Source organism: Bombina bombina, chromosome 1 (genome assembly GCF_027579735.1).
Source record: "Bombina bombina isolate aBomBom1 chromosome 1, aBomBom1.pri, whole genome shotgun sequence".
NCBI classification, from domain to species: domain Eukaryota; kingdom Metazoa; phylum Chordata; class Amphibia; order Anura; family Bombinatoridae; genus Bombina; species Bombina bombina.
The window spans coordinates 561,203,830-561,230,393 of NC_069499.1; the positions used below are offsets into that span (position 1 = coordinate 561,203,830).

Sequence of the window (26,564 nt, forward strand, 5' to 3'; positions counted from 1 at the left end):
TCTGACAGATTAGAGTTTTGGGACAAAATCCCTAAAGTTGATGGGGCTATCTCTACTCTTGCTAAACATACTACTATTCCTACAGCAGATAGTACTTCATTTAAGGATCCTTTAGATAGGAAGATTGAATCTTTTATAAGGAAAGCTTATTTATGTTCAGGTAGTCTTCTTAGGCCTGCTATTTCTTTGGCTGATGTTGCTGCCGCTTCCACTTTTTGGTTGGAGGCTTTCGCACAACAAGTATCAGGCCATAATGCTTATAGCATTGTTAAAATTCTTCAACATGCTAATAACTTTATTTGTGATGCCATTTTTGATATCATTAGAGTTGATGTCAGGTATATGTCTTTAGCTATTTTAGCTAGAAGAGCTTTATGGCTTAAAACTTGGAATGCAGATATGTCTTCTAAGTCAACTTTGCTTTCTCTTTCTTTCCAAGGTAATAAATTATTTGGTTCCCAGTTGGATTCTATTATTTCAACTGTTACCGGGGGGAAAGGAACTTTTTTGCCTCAGGACAAAAAATCTAAAGGTAAATATAGGGCTGCTAATTGTTTTCGTTCCTTTCGTCAGAATAAGGAACAGAAGCCTGACCCTTCCCCTAAAGGAACTGTTTCTGTTTGGAAACCTTCTCCAATCTGGAATAAATCCAAGCCTTTTAGAAAGTCAAAACCAGCTCTCAAGTCCACATGAAGGTGTGGCCCTCATTCCAGCACAGCTGGTAGGGGGCAGGTTACGATTTATCAAAGACATTTGGATCAATTCGATTCACAGTCTTTGGATTGAGAACATTGTTTCACAAGGGTACAGAATAGGTTTCAAGGTAAGGCCGCCTGCAAAGAGATTTTTTCTCTCTCGCATTCCAATAAATCCAGTGAAGGCTCAGGCATTTCTGAAATGTGTTTCAGATCTCGAGTTGGCTGGAGTAATTGTGCCAGTTCCAGTTCTGGAACAGGGTCTGGGGTTTTACTCAAATCTATTCATTGTACCAAAGAAGGAGAATTCCTTCAGACCAGTTCTGGATTTAAACATAGAAACATAGATATTGACGGCAGATAAGAGCCATAGGCCCAGCAAGTCTGCCCGACCTTACCTAACAGTATAAACTTCGTTCTAGTTCGTAGGATAGCCCTATGCTTGTCCCATGCATTTTTAAAGTCCCCCACAGTGTTTGTTGCTACTACCTCTTGAGGAAGTTTATTCCATAAACTTCTGTAAAGAAGTGCTTCCTCAAATTACTTCTGAATCTACTACCCTTTAGCTTGAGCTCATGACCCCTTGTTCTTGAATTTTCCATTTTATGTAAAATACCCACAGCCTCAGTTTTACTAAACCCTTTAATGTACTTGAAAGTTGCTATCATATCACCTCTTTCCCTTCTCTCCTCTAAGCTATACATATTTAGGTCATTGAGCCTATCCTGGTAAGTTTTATTTTTTAGACCATGTACCATTTTGGTAGCCCTCCTTTGCACAGATTCAAGTTTGTTAATATCCTTCTGAAGATATGGTCTCCAGAACTGCACACAATACTCAAGATGAGGCCTAACTAATGATCTATAAAGTGGCATAAGAACCTTACTATTTCTGCTGCAAATACCTCTACCAATACATCCAAGCATTCTGCTAGCCTTACTCGCTGCATTACTACATTGTTTACTAAGTTTTAAATCATCTGAAATAATAATTCCCAAGTCCTGTTCCTCGTCTGTAACAGTCAGTAAAGTGTCATTGAGTCTGTAATTAACATTTGGATTTTTCTTCCCTAAATGCATTATTTTACACTTTGCTGTGTTAAACTTTAGACCCCAGTCATTTGTCCAATCCTCCAATTGTTGTATATCACTTCTCATTTTGTCTACCCCCCCTGGAACATCCACTCTGTTGCAAATTTTTGTATCATCTGCAAAGAGACATACTTTCCCCTGTAGCCCTTTGCTGATATCGCAGATAAATATGTTAAACAAAACAGGCCCCAGAACTGACCCCTGAGGAACACCACTAGTAACAGCCCCCTCTGCTGAATGAACTCCATTTACTAAGACACTTTGTTTTCTGTCCTTAAGCCAGCATTCCACCCAGTTCACCATTTTTGAATCTAGACCAAGGAGATATAGTTTGTGAATAAGTTTGTGTGGGACGGTGTCAAATGCTTTGCTGAAATCTAGATATGCTACATCAACTGCTCCTCCCTTGTCTAATACTTTTGTTACATAATCAAAGAAGTCAATTAGATTAGTCTGACATGATCTCCCTGAAGTAAAACCATGCTGATTTTGGTCCTCTAAATTGTTTGTCTTTATGTATAAAGATATTGAATCGTTATGTAAGGATACCAATATTCAAAATGGTAACTATAAGGACTATTCTGCCTTTTGTTCAGCAAGGGCATTATATGTCTACAATAGACTTACAGGATGCATATCTTCATATTCCGATTCATCCAGATCACTTTCAGTATCTGAGATTCTCTTTTCTAGACAAGCATTTCCAGTTTGTGGCCCTTCCGTTTGGCCTAGCAACAGCTCCAAGGATCTTTTCAAAGGTTCTCGGTGCCCTTCTCTCTGTAATCAGAGAACAGGGTTTTGCGGTATTTCCTTATTTGGACGATATCTTGGTACTTGTTCAGTCTTCACAATCTGCAGAATCTCATACGAATCAACTTGTGTCGTTTCTTCAAAGACATGGTTGGAGGATCAATTTACCAAAGAGTTCGTTGATTCCTCAGACAAAGGTAACCTTTTTGGGTTTTCAAATAGATTCAGTGTCCATGACCTTGTCTCTAACAGAAAAGAGACGTCTGAAATTGGTTTCAGCCTGTCGAAACCTTCAGTCTCAATCATTCTCTTCGGTAGCTTTATGCATGGAAATTCTAGGTCTCATGACTGCTGCATCGGACGCGATCCCCTTTGCTCGTTTTCACATGCGACCTCTTCAGCTTTGTATGCTGAACCAATGGTGCAGGGATTATACAAAGATATCACAATTATTATCCTTAAATCCCAAGGTACGACACTCTCTGACGTGGTGGATAGATCACCATCGTTTAGTCCAAGGGGCTTCTTTTGTTCGTCCAACCTGGACTGTGATCTCAACAGAGGCGAGTCTGTCAGGTTGGGGAGCTGTGTGGGGATCTCTGACAGCGCAGGGGGTTTGGGAATCTCAGGAGGCGAGATTACCAATCAACATTTTGGAACTCCGTGCGATTTTCAGAGCTCTTCAGTTCTGGCCTCTTCTTATGAGAGAATCGTTTATTTGTTTTCAGACAGACAATGTCGCAACCGTGGCATATGTCAATCATCAGGGTGGGACTCACAGTCCTCAGGCTATGAAAGAAGTATCTCGGATACTTGTATGGGCGGAATCCAGCTCCTGTCTAATCTCTGCGGTTCACATCCCAGGTGTAGACAATTGGGAAGCGGATTATCTCAGTCGCCAGACGTTACATCCGGGCGAATGGTCCCTTCACCCAGAGGTATTTCTTCAGATTGTTCAAATCTGGGGACTTCCAGAAATAGATCTAATGGCCTCTCATCTAAACAAGAAACTTCCCAGGTATCTGTCCAGATCCAGGGATCCTCAGGCGGAGGCAGTGGACGCGTTGTCGCTTCCTTGGAATTATCATCCTGCCTATATCTTTCCGCCTCTAGTTCTTCTTCGAAAAGTGATTTCCAAAATTCTAATGGAACGTTCGTTTGTACTGCTGGTGGCTCCAGCATGGCCTCACAGGTTTTGGTATGCGGATCTCATTTGGATGGCCAGTTGCCAACCTTGGACTCTTCCGTTAAGACCAGACCTTCTGTCTCAAGGCCCTTTTTTCCATCAGGATCTCAAATCATTAAATTTGAAGGTATGGAAATTGAACGCTTGATTCTTAGTCATAGAGGTTTCTCTGACTCAGTAATTAATACTATGTTACAGGCTCGTAAATCTGTGTCTAGGAGGATTTATTATCGAGTCTGGAAGACTTACATTTCTTGGTGTTCTTCTCATAAATTCTCCTGGCATTCTTTTAGAATTCCTAGAATTTTACAGTTTCTTCAGGATGGTTTGGATAAAGGTTTGTCTGCAAGTTCCTTGAAAGGACAAATCTCTGCTCTTTCTGTTCTTTTTCACAGAAAGATTGCTAATCTTCCTGATATTCATTGTTTTGTACAGGCTTTGGTTCGTATCAAACCTGTCATTAAATCAATCTCTCCTCCTTGAAGTCTTAATTTGGTTCTGAGGGCTTTACAAGCCCCTCAGTTTGAACCTATGCATTCTCTGGACATTAAATTACTTTCTTGGAAAGTTCTGTTCCTTTTGGCCATCTCTTCTGCTAGAAGAGTTTCTGAGTTATCTGTTCTTTCTTGTGAATCTCCTTTTCTGATTTTTCATCAGAATAAGGCAGTGTTGGGGACTTCATTTAAATTTTTACCTAAGGTTGTGAATTCTAACAACATTAGTATAGAAATTGTTGTTCCTTCATTGTGTCCTAATCCTACGAATTCAAAGGAGAGATCTTTACATTCTTTGGATGTAGTAAGAGCTTTGAAATATTATGTTGAAGCTACTAAAGATTTTAGAAAGTCTATTTGTTATCTTTTCTGGGTCCAGAAAAGGTCAGAAGGCCTCCGCCATTTCTTTGGCGTCTTGGTTAAAGTCTTTGATTCATCATGCTTATGTGGAGTCGGGTAAATCCCTGCCTCAAAGAATTACGGCTCATTCTACTAAGTCAGTTTCTACTTCCTGGGCGTTTAGGAATGAAGCTTCTGTTGATCAGATTTGCAAAGCAGCAACTTGGTCTTCTTTGCATACTTTTACTAAATTCTACCATTTTGATGTGTTTTCTTCTTCTGAAGCAGTTTTTGGTAGAAAAGTACTTCAGGCAGCTGTTTCAGTTTGATTCTTCTGCTTATAATTTCAGTTTTTTTCATTATTAAGATTAAAACTTTTGTTTTGGGTTGTGGATTATTATTTTTCAGCGGAATTGGCTGTCTTTATTTTATCCCTCCCTCTCTAGTGACTCTTGCGTGGAAGTTCCACATCTTGGGTATTTATTATCCCATACGTCACTAGCTCATGGACTCTTGCTAATTACATGAAAGAAAACATAACTTATGTAAGAACTTACCTGATAAATTAATTTCTTTCATATTAGCAAGAGTCCATGAGGCCCACCCTTTTTTTGTGGTGGTTATGATTTTTTTGTATAAAGCACAATTATTCCAATTCCTTATTTTGATGCTTTCGCTCCTTTCTTATCACCCCACTTCTTGGCTATTCGTTAAACTGAATTGTGGGTGTGGTGAGGGGTGTATTTATAGGCATTTTGAGGTTTGGGAAACTTTGCCCCTCCTGGTAGGAATGTATATCCCATACGTCACTAGCTCATGGACTAGCTAATATGAAAGAAATGAATTTATCAGGTAAGTTCTTACATAAATTATGTTATATATATATATATATATATATATACACACACACACAATATGAGTACACCCCTCACATTTTTGTAAATATTTTATTGTATCTTTTCATGTGACAACACAATGTCAGAAGCGCTGCTACCATCTGTCAAGCTTGAAGGACTGTGTTGCTGTTCGACGGCATAGATTCCGGTATGATCTTTTCAATTTTTACTTGCATGTTAACATAAATTAAGAAGACAGGATCTCGTGGGACTCCTTTATCTTTATGGAATCAAGGATTAATATCTCCTGAGGGGAATTATTGAACAGTGGGGACTTTATTCATGTTTGTTATGTGATTCTGACTGCTTTGGTGTAGGAGACGTTTAGATGTTTGAGGCTCATAGGCCATTACGGAACTTACAGGTTAATTTTCTTGCTGCACAGTTTTATTACACTGGCACGCTTTTCTTTAGCAGGAGTTATCTTGCCCATTTTTTCCATTTCCGTATTCCTGAACGAGCGTCTGTGGAGAGAATCTGTTTCTGCATGGTGCCAGTTGTTTTGACCATAAGCTACTTAGTCGAGTTATGGAGGATTCTGATATGTTAGAGAAGGGTTTCTCTGAGTCAGATTTTGATACCTGTGTATATTGTGAGGAGGCCCGGGTAACCCAGCCCTCTCCATTATGTTCCGTATGCCGCTATAGGGTGTTCTCCTCTTCCAATGTTGAGAGGTTAGAGAACACTGAGCCATCCGCCTCTGAGGATTCTGCATCCCGTGAGGTTTTTTCCCTAGAATCTTCTGTTCTTACACCGGTAGTTGTCCAAAATATCGTTACCCCTTCTCCTGAAGGAGGTCTTTTTCCACCAGAGGTTACTGCACAGTTTTGCATGGCCATATCTCTGGCTTTAGCGCATTTACATCTTCCTGCCATGTGCAAGAGAAGACTTAAACAGTGTGCTTCTACCCAAGGTCCGACATGTAAGAGGACAATGGGATCCGAACAGTCTTCTGGGAAAACGGTGTCCTCTGAGACTTCAGAGGTGCTACCTCCAGATTTGGAGCCCCCAGATACTCCGACGGAAGTGAATTTTGCTTTTAGATTTAGAATGGCTTGTCTGCGTGTACTTATGAGAAAAGTTTTGGCGACGTTGGCTGATCCGTCAGCGGAATCAGATAGCGAGCTTGTTTAGACGACTGGAGAGATGGGGGATCTTATTCCTTTCCATCTCAGTTTGTTCTTTCTTTGTTTTGTTGTATCAGATTCCCAGTTCAGAGCGCTTGAGGAATGGTGTCGCATGACTGTCTGGACCTGTTGGTTTCACTTTCCCTTTGGCTATCACTTGTGTTACCTAGTTTCTTTTCTAATCTGGTTAGGATAAGTTTTTATTTTCTTATTTTTTTAGAGCTAGAGTATGGGTTTTTCTGGTACTAGCGATCTTCATGGTTGTGATTGATGTCTTTTCTGGTGGATATTTTAGAGAAAAAAAAACAAAGAAAGACAAAAACAATGGATGTTTCTGGTTAGGGTGATGTTCCCCCGATATTTCCGAGACTATGTTTAAGCGTTAAGCTCATATGTTTTTCTGTTTGTTATTCTCCCTTTACTGGCTCTGCTAGAATGTTAGAATTTTCTGTTTGAGAACCTTGAACAGATATCTTATATCCTACATATCGGGCTGGTTCTGGTTGGGTATTAGTTATCTCTGTTCTTTTGAGGTTCATAACAATATAGGTTGTTTGGGTAGTAGTTACCTCTCTTCTTTCTTCTTCTCAAGAGGTTATTCCTTGTTCCTTTGGTCCAGAGGAAGCCCTTCTATCCTAAATGTTAGGCTGGTCCTAGTTAAATCATCTTGGTTGGGCGTCTGATATTGGAGAAGAGCCTACGAGTTAATACCCTGCTTAGCAAAGCTGTGTTTTGGAGTTTAAATTCTGCTGTGGCAGTTTTCTTCAAGAGCTAAGCTTTCCCTTTTCGGATGGGGGGAGACGGGTGACTTTTTCTTGGAGTCTTTTCCCGGTTCCTTCTCACAGGGGTTATATTCTTCCCCCTCTATGGTGCTCCATAGGGGTTTTCTTGTTAATTTTTTATACTCTCTATGCAGAGTTTATTTTTTCTTCCTCTTGAGGGTTGCTATGAGGTTCTCTCTTCCTTTATCAGGGAGATGGTTACTTTCTGTCCTCATGTTGAGGATATCCGGATTTTCAGGGCTGTATCGTTCAGTAACCCTGTTCTGATCCTAGTTTTCTTGGGATCTAGGGGCCTTTTTATCAGTTTTCTGTTCCCTGAGTTCTGGTTGCTCCTACTTTTGGCGGTTTTGGTTTCCTCCATCGCCTGCAAGGTTTTTTTAAGGAATTTCCATTGTCCTTTCCATCCTTGCATTGGTTTTGGATTGGAGTTCCTGGGTTGACCCCAGGATGGTTTTTGGATGCGGTTTGGTCTTTCAGACAGGAAGTCCTTTTCAGGCCTTTTTGAGTTTCATTGCTCTTATAGGCTTGCCCTAGTTTTCCTTCAAACCTCTGTTGGTACTGTGCGGTGGTGATGTTTAGCCTAGTTCCGATTCTTTGGTTTGGCGGTGTTGCTCCTATATCTTCCAGAAAACATCCTGTTTCTGGATTGTCCGCTCCGGTCTCCGGTATGCGGTAGATCGTTCCCTGTTATGCAATACTTCTTTGATCTTTTGGGGCGTTTTTGATTTATCTCTACCATGGAATGGGAGAGTGTATTTTGGGATTCCTTTCTATTTTTGGGAATCTTCGGTCAGTAGGTTTGAACCCAGGCAAAGCTCCTGCTTTCTGATCTTCTGTGGGCTTCTGGTGTCAGCTAGCCTTCCAAATCAGATATTCATACTCTGGGGACTTGGTTTTCTGTTGTTATCCAGTTTTTGTTTTTTCTGAAACAGGTCCTTTTTTGTCTCCGAGAGTTTGGCAGGAGATCAAGGGTCTCTCCTTCTGGGTGTACCTTGTTCTGGATTCCCGAAGAGGTTTGGGGAATCCGGTATAGGCTTTTTGGGCGTCCGTGCCTGTCCCAGTCTTTTTTTCCTTAGAGATCCTTAGGATGATCTATGGATCTTTTAGGGCTTGGGATGTTTCTCTTCCATGCCCTCCTTCACTATGTCACCCCTTCTGGGTTGACTCAGTCTGTCAAGAGCAGGTGTCCGGGTATCTGATTGCCTTTTTTTATGCTGCGACTTCTGTTCGCAGTTTGGTCTTCTTCATTATGGATGCCTCCTTATGGAGTTTGACTGGATCTTCGCCTTTGGATCCGTGAGAGGGGTTATTTCTGAAGGGTGTCAGTCCTTTCCTCAGCTTGTAGCTGTTCCTTTGTTATCTTGGGGATGGCAACCTTCCTCCCCCTTTTTCTTGATGGGGTGGTATTGATCCCCCTGTGTTTTTATCCTTTCTTGAGATTCTCCTTTTATCCCTTTTCAGGGTGTACCGGAAGAAGGGTTTGTTAGCCGGTTATGGATGGGACGGCTAGTTCCTCTAGCCTGTGGGTTAACCTGGCTACCTATCAGTCTGGGCTTACGGGTTGTATCATATGTCACCTTCTGCCCTGGTATTTGGGCTTCTAAACAGATTCTAGATGTCAGTTTCTGGTCTGTTTCCCATGGTTAATGAACTCTTGCTGTTCATTTCCTTTTGCTAGTACGCGGATTGCGGTCAGGCAGTTCTGTTCTAGAATTTTTGTCTCTCCGGGAACTTAGTCTTTCCTGCTAAGTTTTTTGCATCGGTATCAATGCCGGCGATGTTTTTGAATTTTCTATTCTTTGACCTGTTCTGATGGGGAGTATTTTGTACATGTCCTAGTCTCTCTTGCAGTCTGGTACTTCGCTCTCCTTGGGGTTTTCGATCTATGGAATCTTTCCTTCAGGTTCTCCAAGGAGCCTCTCCATCTGTTCCTTTTTTTTCTGGGTCCGGGCATCGAGGTCCTTTCAGACTTTTTTAGCGTACTCGGCTTACTTCTATTTATCTTCCTATTCAGAAGTGTAGGTGTTGGGAGTCTTGGTTGTCGTCCTTGTCGTGTTTGGATTGGAGTGTTCTTTGTTTGGTCTTGTAGACTCCTCAGATGTTTTTTTGGGCTCGTTTTGGGACCAGTGATATCTATGGTTTATGGCGTGGGCTCTTTTGGTCATGATTGTTGGACTGTTACTTGGTCCTCCTAACTTTTATTTGATCTTTTGCTTCTGTTGAAGCAGTTTGCAGGAGATTGGGTTTTTCTCAGGCTGTGGTGCCCTCAGATTGGGTCCCCATTTCTTGTTTCCCCCAAAGTAATGAATGCAACTCTCCCTGTATTTAGAAGGAAAACATAAATTAGGACTTACCAGATAATTTCCTTTCTTCCGATACAGGGAGAGTCCACAGCTCCTGCCCGTGCTATCTGGTGGGCGGCCCTAAGTTTGTTGTTTTCTTCTGGCACCTTTTTCACCCTGATATTTCTCCTACTGTTCCTTGTTCCCTCTGCAGAATGACTGGGGGATGAGGGAAGTGGGGGTGGTATATAAGCCTTTTGCTGAGGTGTCTTTACCTCCTCCTCATGGCCAGGTTCTGTATTCTCAAAAGTAATGAATGCAGCTGTGGACTCTCCCTGTATCGAAGGAAAGGAAATTATCTGGTAAGTCATAATTTGTTATACCAGTGTAAATTTGCTGTCCCCTCAAAATAACTCAACACACAGCCATTAATATCTAAACCGTTGGCAACAAAAGTTAGTTCACCCCTAAGTGGTAATGCCCAAATTGGGCCCAATTAGCCATTCCCCCCCCCGTTGTCATGTGACTCGTTAGTGTTACAAGGTGGTCTCAGGTGTGAATGGGGAGCAGGTGTGTTAAATTTGGTGTTATCGCTCTCACACTCTCTCATACTGGTCACTGGAAGTTCAAGATGGCACCTCATGGTAACTCTGAGGATCTGAAGAAAAGAATTGTAGACTACATAAAGATGGCCTAGGCTATAAGAAGATTGCCAAGACCCTGAAACTGAGCTACAGCACGGTGGGCAAGACCATACAGCGGTTTCACAGTATAGGTTCCACTCTGAACAAGCCTAGCCATGGTCGACCAAAGAAGTTGAGTGCACGTGCTCAGCGTCATATCCAGAGGTCTTTGAGAGATAGACGTACGAGTGCTGCCAGCATTGCTGCAGAGGTTGAAGGGGTGGGAGGTCAGCCTGTCTGTGCTCAGACCATACGCCGCACACTGCATCAAATTGGTCTGCATGGCTGTCGGCCCAGAAGGAAGCCTCTTCTACAGATGATGCACAAGAAAACCCGCAAACAGTTTGCTGAAGACAAGTAGACTAAGGACATGGATTACTGGAACCATGTCCTGTGGTCCGATGAGACCAAGATAAACTTATTTGGTTCAGATAGTGTCAACCGTGTGGGGCTGCAACCAGGTGAGGAGTACAAAGACAAGTGTGTCTTGCCTACAGTCAAGCATGGTGGTGGGATTGTCATGGTCTGGGCCTGCATGAGTGCTGCCGGCACTGGGGAGCTACAGTTTATTGAGGGAACCATGAATGCCAACATGTACTGTGACATACTGAAGCAGAGCATGATCCCCTCCCTTCTGAGACTGGGCCGCAGGGCAGTATTCCAACATAACGACCCCAAACACACCTCCAAGACTACTACTGCCTTGCTAAAGAAGCTGAGGGTAAAGGGGATGGACTGGCCAAGCATGTTTCCAGACCTAAACCCTATTGAGCATTTGTGGGGCATCCTCAAACAGAAGGTGGAGGAGTGCAAGGTCTTTAACATCCACCATCTGTGTGATGTCATGGAGGTATGGAAGAGGACTCCAGTGGAAACCTGTGAAGCTCTAGTGAACTCCATGCCCAAGAAGGTTTAGGCAGTGCTGGAAAATAATGGTGGCCACACAAAATATTGACACTTTGGGCCCAATTTTCCACTTAAGGGTGTACTCACTTTTGTTGCCAACGGTTTAGACATTAATGACTGTGTTGAGTTATTTTGAGGGGACAGCAAATTTACACTGTTATACTGGCTGTACACTCACTACTTTACATTGTAGCAAAGTGAATTTTTTTCAGTGTTGTCACATGAAAAGATATAATAAAATATTTTCAAAAATGTGAGGGGTGTACTCACTTTTGTGAGATACTGTGTGTGTATATATATATATATATATGTGTGTGTGAGAACAATAGGTGTGTACTGGAAAATCTGGTCTTGTATACAATTTTTATTAGGTTGTATATATGTAAATTAGCTCACATACTGTTTCTTTATATGTAAACCTTTGTGTCTTGGTAGAATATTAGATAATATAGATATTTTATGTCCTATAATATTATTTAGTGAACACAATATATTCCATGCCTATGTAGGTATATACATTTTTTACTCTGCATGTTTAAATTCCTAACAGTCTAAAAGGACTTTTACAGGTTTTAGTGTACCAAGGAAATCCTTTAGAGGGAATCTTATTTTAGTTGCTGAATTTTTACCATGTATATTTTTAAAAGCAAAAAAATGTTCACTTTGTAAATGTTTTAGTAAATGCAGTCTCTGCTTTTCTGAACAGGTTTTTATCAGTATCTGCGGTGTATCCAATTATATAGTGTTTGTCTAACAGGCCAAATTTCATACTGAATTTGTACGTATAGTATATGCAGATGTATTGTGTATACTAATTCTTGTTTTATAAACTTATAAATATTTGAATATGTTTATATATTTCAGAATTTTTCATTATAAAGTAAATCAGACTTCTAGATTTATTCCTATGAGGCCCATTTATCAAGCTCCGTATGGAGCTTGAGGGCCCGTGTTTCTGGCAAGTCTTCAGACTCGCCAGAAACAGCAGTTATGAAGCAGCGGTTTAAAGACTGTTGCTCAATAACCCTGTCCGCCTTCTCTGAGCAGGCGGACAGGAAGATTACCAAGACCCGTTCGGGTTGATTGACACCCCTGTTCGGGTGGATTGACACCCCCTGCTGGCGGCCGAATGGCCGCGAGTCTGCAGGGGGGGGGGGGCGTTGCACCAGCAGCTCTTGTGAGCTACTGGTGCAATGCTGAATACGGAGAACGTATTGCTTTCCGCTTTCAGCAAGGTCTTGCGGACCTGATCTGCACTGTTCGATCAGGTCCGCAAGACCTTTGATAATTCGGCCTCTTTCAGGAGATTGGGAGTTTTTCTTTTTGTAGAAGCAGATTCCTTCTGATTGATCAGCTTACCTGAACCTCTATGGGAAGAGTCCTATGATGCAATTCTCTAAATAAGCACGGAAGCTGAAGGTTGTGAGTTTTAATCTGGCTATGGGTGCTTGTTTTTTAAGGAGACTCCTGTTAAAGTGTCTGCCTTTATCTTTTGTGTCCAGGGCTGAAGGACATCGTATTGGTTGTCCCTGTTTTTGTCTCAGGGCTGAACTAGATCTTTATGCCATAAAATAAAAAATAATTCTGTTTATTTTAGGCTTAAAATTTTTAGACTGTATTATAAGGATACTTGGGGGCCGATTTATCATTGTGCGATCGGACATGATCTGCTGTAGCGGATCATGTCCACCGCACATCGATAAATGCAGACAGCATACGCTGTCAGCATTTATCATTGCACAAGCATTTCTTGTGAAATGCTTGCGCAATGCCGCCCCCTGCACATTCTAGGTCAATCTGGCAGCTAGCACAGGGTGTCAATCAACCGGATCGTATCAGATCGGGCTGATTGCTGTCCGCCGCCTCAGAGGTGGCGGACGAGTTAAGGAGCAGCAGTCTTACGACCGCTGCTTCTTAATTTCTGATTCCTGAATAAGATGGTTGACATCTTAATAAATCGTCCCCTTGGTCTCAAATTGGAAGAAATTTAGATTACCTTTGTTTGCTCTGGTTGGCATTCATTGTTTGTTGTCATCTTTCTGTTTGATTTGGCTGCAGCTCCCTCTTTTTTAAAAAGGTTCTAGGAGCATTGTTGACGGTAATCATTGTTTAGGGGATCTTAATTGTTCCTTATCAGATTATTTTTCTCTTGTTAAGTGTATCCAGTCCACGGATCATCCATTACTTGTGGGATATTCTCCTTCCCAACAGGAAGTTGCAAGAGGATCACCCACAGCAGAGCTGCTATATAGCTCCTCCCCTCACTGCCATATCCAGTCATTCTCTTGCAATTCTCAACAAAGATGGACGTAGTAAGAGGAGAGTTGTGTATTATAGTTAGTTTTTTAACTTCAATCAAAAGTTTGTTATTTTTAAATGGTACCGGAGTGTACTGTTTCATCTCAGGCAGCATTAGAAGAAGAATCTGCCTGTGATTTCTATGATCTTAGCAGAAGTAACTAAGATCCATTGCTGTTCTCACATATTCTGAGGAGTGAGGTAACTTCAGAGAGGGAATGGCGTGCACGTTTAAGTGCAATAAGGTATGTGCAGTTAATATTTTTCTAGGGATGGAATTTGCTAGAAAATGCTGCTGATACCGGATTAATGTAAGTAAAGCCTTAAATGCAGTGATAGCGACTGGTATCAGGCTTATTAATAGAGATACATACTCTTATAAAAGTGTAATATAAAACGTTTGTTGGCATGTTTAATCGTTTTTATATATGTTTGGTGACAAAACTTATTGGGGCCTAGTTTTTTTCCACATGGCTGGTTTGATTTTTGCCTAGAAACAGTTCCTGAGGCTTTCCACTGTTGCAATATGAGTGGGAAGGGCCTATTTTAGTGCTTTTCTGTACAGATAAAAATACTGACAGAGACATTCAGCTTCTTCCTGCATGATCCAGGACATCTCTGAAGGGCTCAAAAGGCTTCAAAGTCGTGTTTGAGGAGGGTAACAATCACAGTACACTGTGGCAGTTGTTGTGACTGTGTTTAAAAAACGTTTTTGTCATTTATTATTCTGTTTTTGTTATTAAGGGGTTAATCATCCATTTGCAAGTGGGTGCAATGCTCTGCTGACTTGTTACATAGATTGTAAAAATTTTGTTAGTGTAACTGCCTTTTTTCACTGTTATTTCAAATTTTGTCAAAATTTGTTTATTATGTTTAAAAGCCATGGGGGAGCCCCATAGGAGAATGTGTACTAAATGTATTGATTTCACCTTAAACAGTAAAGATCAGTCTTTATCTATAAAAGAATTGTCACCAGAGGGGTCTGTCGAGGGGGAAGTTATGCCGACTAACTCTCCCCACTTGTCGGACCCTTCGCCTCCCGCTCAAGGGTCGCACGCTAATATGGCGCCAAGTACATCAGGGACGCCCATAGCGATTACTTTGCAGGACATGGCTGCAATCATGAATAATACCCTGTCAGAGGTATTATCCAGATTGCCTGAATTGAGAGGCAAGCGCGATAGCTCTGGGGTTAGACGAGATACAGAGCGCGTAGATGCTGTAAGAGCCATGTCTGATACTGCGTCACAATATGCAGAACCTGAGGACGGAGAGCTTCAGTCTGTGGGTGACGTCTCTGAATCAGGGAGACCTGATTCAGAGATTTCTAATTTTAAATTTAAGCTTGAGAACCTCCGTGTATTGCTTGGGGAGGTATTAGCTGCTCTGAATGACTGTGACACAATTGCAGTGCCAGAGAAATTGTGTAGGCTGGATAAATACTATGCAGTGCCGGTGAGTACTGATGTTTTTCCAATACCTAAAAGGCTTACAGAAATTATTAGTAAGGAGTGGGATAGGCCCGGTGTGCCCTTTTCCCCACCTCCTATATTTAGAAAAATGTTTCCAATAGATGCCACTACATGGGACTTATGGCAGACTGTCCCTAAGGTGGAGGGAGCAGTTTCTACTTTAGCAAAGCATACCACTATCCCGGTTGAGGACAGTTGTGCTTTTTCAGATCCAATGGATAAAAAAATTAGAGGGTTACCTTAAGAAAATGTTTATTCAACAAGGTTTTATTTTACAGCCCCTTGCATGCATTGCGCCTGTCACTGCTGTGGCGGCATTCTGGTTTGAGGCCCTGGAAGAGGCCATCCATACAGCTCCATTGACTGAAATTGTTGACAAGCTTAGAACTCTTAAGCTAGCTAACTCATTTGTTTCTGATGCCATTGTTCATTTGACTAAACTAACGGCTAAGAATTCCGGATTCGCCATCCAGGCGCGTAGGGCGCTATGGCTCAAATCCTGGTCAGCTGATGTGACTTCAAAGTCTAAATTACTCAACATTCCTTTCAAGGGGCAGACCTTATTCGGGCCTGGTTTGAAAGGAATTATTGCTGACATTACTGGAGGTAAGGGTCATACCCTTCCTCAGGACAGGGCCAAATCAAAGGCCAAACAGTCTAATTTTCGTGCCTTTCGAAATTTCAAGGCAGGTGCAGCATCAACTTCCTCTGCTTCAAAACAAGAGGGAACTTTTGCTCAATCCAAGCAGGCCTGGAAACCTAACCAGTCCTGGAACAAGGGCAAGCAGGCCAGAAAGCCTGCTGCTGCCTCTAAGACAGCATGAAGGAGCGACCCCCTATCCGACAACGGATCTAGTAGGGGGCAGACTCTCTCTCTTCGCCCAGGCGTGGGCAAGAGATGTTCAGGATCCCTGGGCGTTGGAGATCATATCTCAGGGATATCTTCTGGACTTCAAAGCTTCTCCTCCACAAGGGAGATTTCACCTTTCAAGATTATCTGCAAACCAGATAAAGAAAGAGGCATTCCTAAGCTGCATACAAGATCTCCTTGTAATGGGAGTGATCCATCCAGTTCCGCGGACGGAACAAGGACAGGGGTTTTATTCAAATCTGTTTGTGGTTCCCAAAAAAGAGGGAACCTTCAGACCAATTTTGGATTTAAAGATCCTAAACAAATTCCTCAGAGTTCCGTCATTCAAGATGGAAACTATTAGAACCATTTCACCCATGATCCAAGAGGGTCAGTACATGACCACAGTGGACTTAAAGGATGCCTACCTTCACATTCCGATTCACAAGAATCATCATCAGTTCCTGAGGTTTGCCTTTCTAGACAGGCATTACCAATTTGTAGCTCTTCCATTCGGGTTAGCTACAGCCCCAAGAATTTTTACAAAGGTTCTGGGCTCACTTCTGGCGGTCCTAAGACCGCGAGGCATAGCGGTGGCTCCTTACCTGGACGATATCCTGATACAGGCGTCAAGCTTTCAAATTGCCAAATCTCATACAGAGATAGTTCTGGCATTCCTGAGGTCGCATGGGTGGGAAGTGAACGAAGAAAAGAGTTCTCTATCTCCTCTCATGAGGGTTTCCTTCCTAGGGACTCTTATAGATTCTGTAGAAATGTAAATTTACCTGACGGAGTCCAGGTTATCAAAACTTCTAAATGCTTGCCGTGTTCTTCACTCCATTCCGCGCCCCACGGTGGCTCAGTGCATGGAAGTAATCGGCTTAATGGTAGTGGCGATGGACATAGTGCCATTCACGCGCCTGCATCTCAGACTGCTGCAATTATGCATGCTCAGTTAGTGGAATGGGGATTACACAGATTTGTCCCCTCTACTAAATCTGGATCAGGAAACCAGAGATTCTCTTCTCTGGTGGTTATCTCGGGCCCATCTGTCCAAGGGTATGACCTTTCGCAGACCAGATTGGACAATTGTAACAACAGATGCCAGCCTTCTAGGTTGGGGTGCAGTCTGGAACTCCCTGAAGGCTCAGGGTTCATGGACTCAGGAGGAGAAACTCCTCCCAATAAATATTCTGGAGTTAAGAGCAATATTCAATGCTCTTCTGGCTTGGCCTCAGCTAGCAACACTGAGGTTCATCAGATTTCAGTCGGACAACATCATGACTGTGGCTTACATCAACAATCAAGGGGGAACCAGGAGTTCCCTAGCAATGTCAGAAGTCTCCAAGATAATTTGCTGGGCAGAGACTCACTCTTGCCACCAGTCAGCGATCCATATCCCAGGTGTAGAGAACTGGGAGGCGGATTTTCTAAGTCGTCAGACTTTTCATCCGGGGGAATGGGAACTCCATCCGGAGGTGTTTGCTCAATTGGTTTTCCGTTGTGGCAAACCAGAATTGGATCTCATGGCGTCTCGCCAGAACGCCAAGCTTCCTTGTTACGGATCCAGGTCCAGGGACCCAGAAGCGGCACTGATAGATGCTCTAGCAGCGCCTTGGTTCTTCAACCTGGCTTATGTGTTTCCACCGTTTCCTCTGCTCCCTCGTCTGATTGCCAAAATCAAACAGGAAAGAGCATCTGTGATATTGATAGCGCCTGCGTGGCCACGCAGGACCTGGTATGCAGACCTAGTGGACATGTCATCCTTTCCACCATGGACTCTGCCTCTGAGACAAGACCTTCTAATACAAGGTCCTTTCAATCATCCGAATCTACTTTCTCTGAGACTGACTGCATGGAGATTGAACGCTTGATCCTATCAAAGCGTGGCTTCTCCGAGTCAGTAATTGATACCTTAATACAGGCACGAAAGCCTGTCACCAGGAAAATTTACCACAAGATATGGCGTAAATATCTTCATTGGTGTGAATCCAAGAATTACTCATGGAGTAGGGTTAGGATTCCTAGGATATTGTCCTTCCTCCAAGAGGGTTTGGACAAAGGATTATCAGCTAGTTCTTTAAAGGGACAGATTTCTGCTCTGTCTATTCTTTTACACAAGCGTCTGGCAGAAGTTCCAGACGTTCAGGCATTTTGTCAGGCTTTAGTTAGAATTAAGCCTGTGTTTAAACCTGTTGCTCCTCCATCGAGCTTAAACTTGGTTCTTAAAGTTCTTCAAGGGGTTCCGTTTGAACCCCTTCATTCTATTGATATCAAACTTCTTTCATGGAAAGTTCTTTTTCTGATGGCTATTTCCTCGGCTCGAAGAGTCTCGGAGTTATCTGCCTTACATTGTGATTCTCCTTATCTGATCTTTCATTCAGATAAAGTTGTTCTGCGTACAAAACCTGGGTTTTTACCTAAGGTGGTTTCTAACAAGAATATCAATCAAGAGATTGTTGTTCCATCATTATGTCCTAATCCTTCTTCAAAGAAGGAACGTCTTTTGCATAATCTAGACGTAGTCCGTGCCTTGAAGTTTTACTTACAGGCTACTAAAGATTTTCGCCAAACATTTAACCTGTTTGTTGTTTACTCTGGACAGAGGAGAGGTCAGAAGGCCTCGGCAACCTCTCTTTCTTTTTGGCTTCGGAGTACAGGGAGTGCAGAATTATTAGGCAAGTTGTATTTTTGAGGATTAATTTTATTATTGAACAACAACCATGTTCTCAATGAACCCAAAAAACTCATTAATATCAAAGCTGAATAGTTTTGGAAGTAGTTTTTAGTTTGTTTTTAGTTATAGCTATTTTAGGGGGATATCTGTGTGTGCAGGTGACTATTACTGTGCATAATTATTAGGCAACTTAACAAAAACCAAATATATACCCATTTCAATTATTTATTTTTACCAGTGAAACCAATATAACATCTCAACATTCACAAATATACATTTCTGACATACAAAAACAAATCAGTGACCAATATAGCCACCTTTCTTTGCAAGGACACTCAAAAGCCTGCCATCCATGGATTCTGTCAGTGTTTTGATCTGTTCACCATCAACATTGCGTGCAGCAGCAACCACAGCCTCCCAGACACTGTTCAGAGAAGTGTACGGTTTTCCCTCCTTGTAAATCTCACATTTGATGATGGACCACAGGTTCTCAATGGGGTTCAGATCAGGTGAACAAGGAGGCCATGTCATTAGATTTTCTTCTTTTATACCCTTTCTTGCCAGCCACGCTGTGGAGTACTTGGACGCGTGTGATGGAGCATTGTCCTGCATGAAAATCATGTTTTTCTTGAAGGATGCAGACTTCTTCCTGTACCACTGCTTGAAGAAGGTGTCTTCCAGAAACTGGCAGTAGGACTGGGAGTTGAGCTTGACTCCATCCTCAACCCGAAAAGGCCCCACAAGCTCATCTTTGATGATACCAGCCCAAACCAGTACTCCACCTCCACCTTGCTGGCGTCTGAGTCGGACTGGAGCTCTCTGCCCTTTACCAATCCAGCCACGGGCCCATCCATCTTGCCCATCGAGACTCACTCTCATTTTATCAGTCCATAAAACCTTAGAAAAATCAGTCTTGAGATATTTCTTGGCCCAGTCTTGACGTTTCAGCTTGTGTGTCTTGTTCAGTGGTGGTCGTCTTTCAGCCTTTCTTACCTTGGCCATGTCTCTGAGTATTGCACACCTTGTGCTTTTGGGCACTCCAGTGATGTTGCAGCTCTGAAATATGGCCAAACTGGTGGCAAGTGGCATCTTGGCAGCTGCACGCTTGACTTTTCTCAGTTCATGGGCAGTTATTTTGCGCCTTGGTTTTTCCACACGCTTCTTGCGACCCTGTTGACTATTTTGAATGAAACGCTTGATTGTTCGATGATCACGCTTCAGAAGCTTTGCAATTTTAAGAGTGTTGCATCCCTCTGCAAGATATCTCACTATTTTTGACTTTTCTGAGCCTGTCAAGTCCTTCTTTTGACCCATTTTGCCAAAGGAAAGGAAGTTGCCTAATAATTATGCACACCTGATATAGGGTGTTGATGTCATTAGACCACACCCCTTCTCATTACAGAGATGCACATCACCTAATATGCTTAATTGGTAGTAGGCTTTCGAGCCTATACAGCTTGGAGTAAGACAACATGCATAAAGAGGATGATGTGGTCAAAATACTCATTTGCCTAATAATTCTGCACTCCCTGTATAATCTGTTTAGCCTATGAGACTGCTGGACAGCAGCCTCCTGAAAGGATTACAGCTCATTCTACTAGAGCTGTGGCTTCCACTTGGGCCTTTAAAAATGAGGCCTCTGTTGAACAGATTTGCAAGGCTGCAACTTGGTCTTCCCTTCATACTTTTACCAAATTTTCCAAATTTGATACTTTTGCTTCTTCTGAGGCTGTTTTTGGGAGAAAGGTTCTACAGGCAGTGGTTCCTTCCGTTTTTAGTTCCTGCCTTGTCCCTCCCATCATCCGTGTACTTTAGCTTTGGTATTGGTATCCCACAAGTAATGGATGATCCGTGGACTGGATACACTTAACAAGAGAAAACATAATTTATGCTTACCTGATAAATTTATTTCTCTTGTAGTGTATCCAGTCCACGGCCCGCCCTGTCCTTTTCAGGCAGGTCTAAATTTTAATTAAACTACAGTCACCACTGCACCCTGTGGTTTCTCCTTTCTCGGCTTGTTTCGGTCGAATGACTGGATATGGCAGTGAGGGGAGGAGCTATATAGCAGCTCTGCTGTGGGTGATCCTTTTGCAACTTCCTGTTGGGAAGGAGAATATCCCACAAGTAATGGATGATCCGTGGACTGGATACACTACAAGAGAAATAAATTTATCAAATAAGCATAAATTATGTTTTTGCTCAGGCTTTTTTGACTTAAGGTCTTTTAACGCTGCCCATATCCAGCTTTATTGGGTGTCTTTTCTAGGAAAAATTTAGATTCTATCCTAATGAGTTTATTGCTGGTGGAATCATGCAGAATAAACTTCAGAAGGTGTGTCAATCCTGGAATCCTGCTTCTTTTCCATCAGTAGCTCACTGCATTTGTGACCCTTTTTTTCTGTTTAGGCGCAATCTGTGGTTAGAGATTATCTGTAAAAGGTTTAGTAGATTTCTTTTTATTTGTCTTTTTTATTGCAGAACTTTGAAGTCTGGTGTCCTCTAAAGGCTAGGTTACCAGTTTTTTGTTTTAGAACTGCGTACGGTTCTTTGAGCTTTTTTAATCATGGTCCTTCTTTAAAGGGGGAAAAAAAAGTTTTATCTTTGTAAACCTCTTATCTTAAGGTCAGTTTTTTCCATCCGGATCTTGAGTCTCTGAACTTGATGGCATGGATATTGATCGCTTGATCCTTAGACATAGAGGTTTATTTGATTATGTGATTGAAACCCCTATTCAGGCTTGTAAACCTGTAACTGAGAAAACCTGGAAGGCTTTTTATTTCATGGTGTTTTAATAATTTTTTTTCCTGAAATTCTTTCAGAATTCCTAGGATTCCGTTTTTTGGTTTTTTTTTTTTTGGGGGGGGGGGTTTGCAGGATGGTCTAGATAAGGGTGTATCTGCCAGATTTCTAAGGGGCAGTTTTTCTGCTTTTTCAGTTTGGTAATCTTTCTGTGGAACAAATCTTCCTGATGTTCATTGTTTTGTTAAGGCTCTGGTTCATATGAATCTGTTATCAAGCCTATATATCCTCAATAGAATCCTTTTTCTGGTGTTTAGGGTATTGCAGGTTCCTCCTTTCTTGGAAAGTGTTATTTCATTTGGCTATTTCTTTTGCTAGAAGAGTTTATTAGTTATCTGCTCTTTTTGTGATCTTCCTTATCTGATGTTTCATCAGGATAAGGTTGTTTTTTCGGTCTACATTTTGATTTATTTCATAAGGTGGCTTCTTCGGACAACTTTAGCTGAAAGATTGTTGCTACTTCTAGGTATGCTTCTGAGAGATCTTTGCATTACTTGGATGGTGTTTGGACACTTGAATATTTCATTGCTGCTACTAGGATTTTAGACAAACTTTTAGTTTGTTCTTCTTTCTGATCCTCGGAAGGATCAGAAGATTTCTGCTGTTTCTTTTTGGAGGTAGGTCTGCCTCTACTGCCACAGATTTCTGCTTATTACTCAAGGTCAGTTACACGTCTTGGTCTTTCAAGAATAAGGCTTCAGCTGATCTAAATTGCTAGGCAGCTGCTTTTTGGACTTCTTTGTTTATTTTTTCTAAATTCTACATTTTGAGGTTTTTGCTTCTTCTGAAGCAGCCTTGGATAGAAAGTTTCTTCAGGCAGTTGTCTGTTAGATTGTTTTGCTGTTTGATTTTATTTAGATTATGGATTTAAGTTCTTAGCGACAAAATATGTTTTTTAAATCCCTCCCTTTTTATTACTCATGGACTCCACAACTTGGGTATTAGTTTGAGAGTCCACGAGACCCCACCATTGTGTTTTTCTGGGGTTAGTTTTTAGTTTCTTTGTTCAGCACATCTTTTTTCCCTGCTCCTTTTATGGCTCTTATTCCTTTTTCTTACCTCACTAGCTTGGCTATACGTTAGATTAAGGTATGTGAGAGGGGTTTTATAGAGCTCTTGTGGTTTGAGACTCTTTGCCTTCTCCAAGTGGGTGAGAAGGGTAATTCCTACGAGAAATGGATCGTGGACTCTCGCCACCATTAAATAAATTAATTTATCAGGTAAGTACAAATTATGTTTTTCTGCTTCTTGTTTGTCAACAATAGATTTAAAGGATGCAGAACTGCAAGTTCCTATTCACAGGGGTCATCACCAGTTTCCAAGATTTGCCTTTCTAGACAAACTATTGTTGCTCTTCCATTTGGTTTGGCTACTGCTCCCAGTATATTTTCAATGGTTCAGTGAACTCTTTTGTCTGTAGTAAGAGCTCAAGGTGTTTCAGTAGTTCCCTACCTGCACAATATTTTGATTCCAGCTCCATTTTTACATTCAGCAATATCTCACACCAACAGACTTTTGTTGCTTCTTTATTAAAGGGACACTGAACCCAATTTTTTTCTTTATTGATTCAGATAGAGCGTGCAATTTTAAGCAACTTTCTAATTTACTCCTATTATCAATTTTCATTCTCTTGCTATCTTTATTTGAAAAAGAAGGCATGTAAGCTAAGACCCCAGATAATTTTTGGTTCAGACCCTGGACAGCACTTGTTTATTGGTGGGTGAATTTCCACCAATCAGCAAGAACAACCCAGGTTGTTCACCAAAAATGGGCCGGCATCTAAACTTACATTCTTGCTTTTCAAATAAAGATACCAAGAGAATGAAGAAAATGTAATAATAGGACTAAATTAGAAAGTTGCTTAAAATTGCATGCTCTATCTGAATCACGAAAGAAAAAAAATTGGGTTCAGTGTCCCTTTAAGAATCAATTTTCCAAAGAGCTATCTTGTTCCCTAGACCAGAGTAATCTTTTTAGGTGTTATAATAGATTCAGTCTACATTAGACTTTCTCTAACAGATCGAAGGAGAATGAAGCTGATTTAGTCTTGTTCAAATCTTTATTCTGTAATTTTCCCTTGGTAGCTCTTTGCATGGAGGTAATGGGCTATTTTCTCAGTTTCACATGAGGCCTCTCCAGCTTTGTATTCTTTGTCAATGGTGCAGGGGTCATACCCTGCTTTCTCAAAAGATTTGGTTGGATTTCAAACCAAGGGCAGTCTGTCTTGGTGGATGAATCATCAGTCCATCATTCAAGGGGCTTTCCTTGTTCATCCTATTTGTGATCACAACAGATGCAAGTCTTTTAAGTTGGGGTGCAGTCTGAGTGTCTCAGAAGGAACAGGGAGTTTAGTTCCCTCGTGACGCAAGGTTACCAATACATCTTTTAGAACTCTCTGCAATTTCCAGGGCTCTTCAGAGTTGGCCTCTGATTGAAAATGCAGATAGACCATGTCACAGCAGTTGCATATGTAAATCATCAGGGGGGGGACTTTCAGTTCCCTGACTAAGAGGAATGTGTCTAAAATCTTGTCTTGGACAGAGAACAATTGCAGTTTAATCTATGCAGTTCATATTTGAGGGGAGAGCAATTGGGAAGCCTATTTTCTCAGCTGTCAATCTCTGCTTTCCAGCGGAGTGGTTTCTTTATCCATGTGTTTTAAATCAGATTGTGGATCTAGGGAGTCTCCCACAAATAAATGTGATGTCTTCTTGGTTAAACAGCAAACTTCCTAGATATTTTGCAAGGTCCAGGGATCCTCAGGTGGAGTTTGTGGGTGCTCTGGGAGCTGGCTTATATCTCTCCTCCCCTGGTTCTTCTGCCAAGGGTAATTGCCAGGCTCCGGCAAGAGAAGTCATCAGTAATTCTTATTGCTCCAGCCTTGCCCTGCAAAACTTGGTTCACGGATCGGGTGCAGATGACCAGTTATCTGCCATAGCCTCTTCCTTTGTGTCACAATTTTCTGTCTCAAGGTTTGTTTTTTCATCAAGATCTCAAGTCTCTCAACTTGATGGCATGGAGATTTTCTTAAACAGAGAGGTTTTTCTGATTCTGTGATCAAGACATATATATTGATATTGGCTTGCAAACCTGTGAATATCGGCCCTGTCAGTGTTACTTCACAAGAGATTGGCTGAGCTTCCGGATGTGCAGTCTTTTGTTAAGGTTCTGACTAGGATCAGACCTGTGTTTAGATCTGGGGCTCCGCCTTGGAGCCTCAATCTTGTTCTTAGTGTTTTGCAGCAGGCTCCGTTTGAGCCTATGCATACTGTTGACATTCAATTGTTATCTTGGAATTTTCTTTTTTTCTTGGCTATTGCCTCTGCACGCAGAGTTTCTAAGATTTCTGCTTTGCAATGTGATCCCCCTTATCTTGTTTTCCATGCTGATAAGGCGGTTTTACGTACTAAATTAGGGTTCCTCCCTAAGGTGGTGTCGGATCGTAACATTAATCAAGAAATTGTTGTTCCTTCCTTGTGTCCTAATCCTCCTTTTAGCGAAGGATTGCTTGCTTCACAATCTAGCTGTGGTTCGTGCTTTGAAGTTCTATCTTCAGGCTACTAAGGAATTCAGACAATCTTCCTCTTTGTCATCTATATGGGGAAGCGTAAGGGGCAGAAGGCTACTATGACTTCCCTATCTTTCTGGTTGAGGAGTGTCATCCGCTTAGCTTATGAGACAGTGGGGCGACAGCCTCCTGAGAGGATAACAGCTCATTCCACTTGAGCAGTGGCTTCCTCCTGGGTTTTAAGAACAAAGCTTCTATGTATCAGATTTGTAAGACGGCTACCTGGTCCTCCTTACACACTTTTTCGAAATTTTACAAGTTTTATGTGTTTGCTTCGGCTGAAGCAGCTTTCGGGAGAAAAGTTTTGCAGGCTGTGGAGCCCTCAGAATAGGGTCCGCCTCCTTTTTGTTCCCTTTCGTTATTCCTTCAGTGTCCTCTGGAGCTTGGGTATAGTTTTCCTAACAGGAATGAAGTTGTGGATTCTCCCTGCCTTATGGAAGGAAAACATAATTTATGCTTACCAGATTAATTCCTTTCTTTCCTGGCAGGGAGAGTCCATTACCCGGCCCAAAAGTTATTTTTGTTGGGCAGCTCCCTTTTTATATTATTTCTTCTGGCACCTTTATACCCTGATGTTTCTCCTACTTTTCCTTGTTCCCTCGGCAGAATGACTGGGGGATAGGGCAAGTGAGAGGGATATTTTAAGGCTTTGGCTGGGGTGTCTTTGCCTCCTCCTGGTGGCCAGGTGTATTTTCAAACAGTAAGGAATGAAGTTGTGGACTCTCCCTACCAGAAAGGAAAGGAGTTTATCTGGTAAGCATAAATTATGTTTTTTTCTTATTGAGCATTAAATTATATATTTGAAAAAAGAAAAGGGTATTGATAAAAAATATATATATTAAATAGAATTATTTATACGTCATGCCATTATTCATGTCCCACCCACATTACTAGTGGACGCCACAGCTTGGGTAATTGGTTTCCCAGGAGTAATGGATCTCACCACCTGTATGAAAGAAAATATAGTTTATGTTTACCTTATTGGATCGTGAACTCTCGCCACTATGAAAAATAATAATTTTGTGGCAATATAAATGGTTAACATTCAAAAAGAGTTTTGCAATTAATTCACTTTATTGTGGTTCAACACCATCTTTCTTTTCTTTCTACAATTAAGGACTGCTTTAAAAAAAGTTTTTAAAGCTGTCATCTTGATGGCAAGATTTGCTTTGGTTTGCTATTTCGCCAAAGTCCAGGCCTCTTAAATATTGTTTATTATTTACATTGCTGTGGCCAATTAATATATTGTATTTGGGAACATTTTGAGTTTTAAAATTGTTTTAAATAAACTATATCAAACTCTCATAGCAAATAGAAAACTAACATTTACATGGAAAAATACACCTACAATTTGTGTTAACTTCTGTTAATATGGACTCTAATAGTGCTCATATAGCTCCTATTTTATTCATGCTTTTGCTGCAGACTATCTTACTGTGCACTCTTTTGCCCATACAAAGTCAGCATTGACTATAAAGCTTTGGTTGGAGATAGTTACTTTATATCTTTCCATCTGTCACCTCTCTTTAGCACATAGACCAGATAATGAGCACCCATGGGAAGCAGATAATGCAGGCTGTGACTTTTATCCTTGAAGGGGAGCATAACATTGAAGTTAAAGAGCAGGTAAGTGATCCGATTTGCACTTTCAGCGTATATCTGTTTT

The 26,564-nt window shown here is 41.6% G+C and overlaps 1 protein-coding gene across 1 annotated transcript in view; it reads left to right on the forward strand.

Annotated features, from left to right (window-relative positions):
• ARMC8 (armadillo repeat containing 8) overlaps positions 1-26,564 on the forward strand; it is a gene marked incomplete in the record, with an annotated part of 400,143 nt that overhangs the window by 330,398 nt on the left and 43,181 nt on the right. Inside the window, 1 exon segment of the mRNA XM_053698755.1 lies at positions 26,429-26,524. Coding sequence (XP_053554730.1) covers positions 26,429-26,524 — 96 coding nt within the window.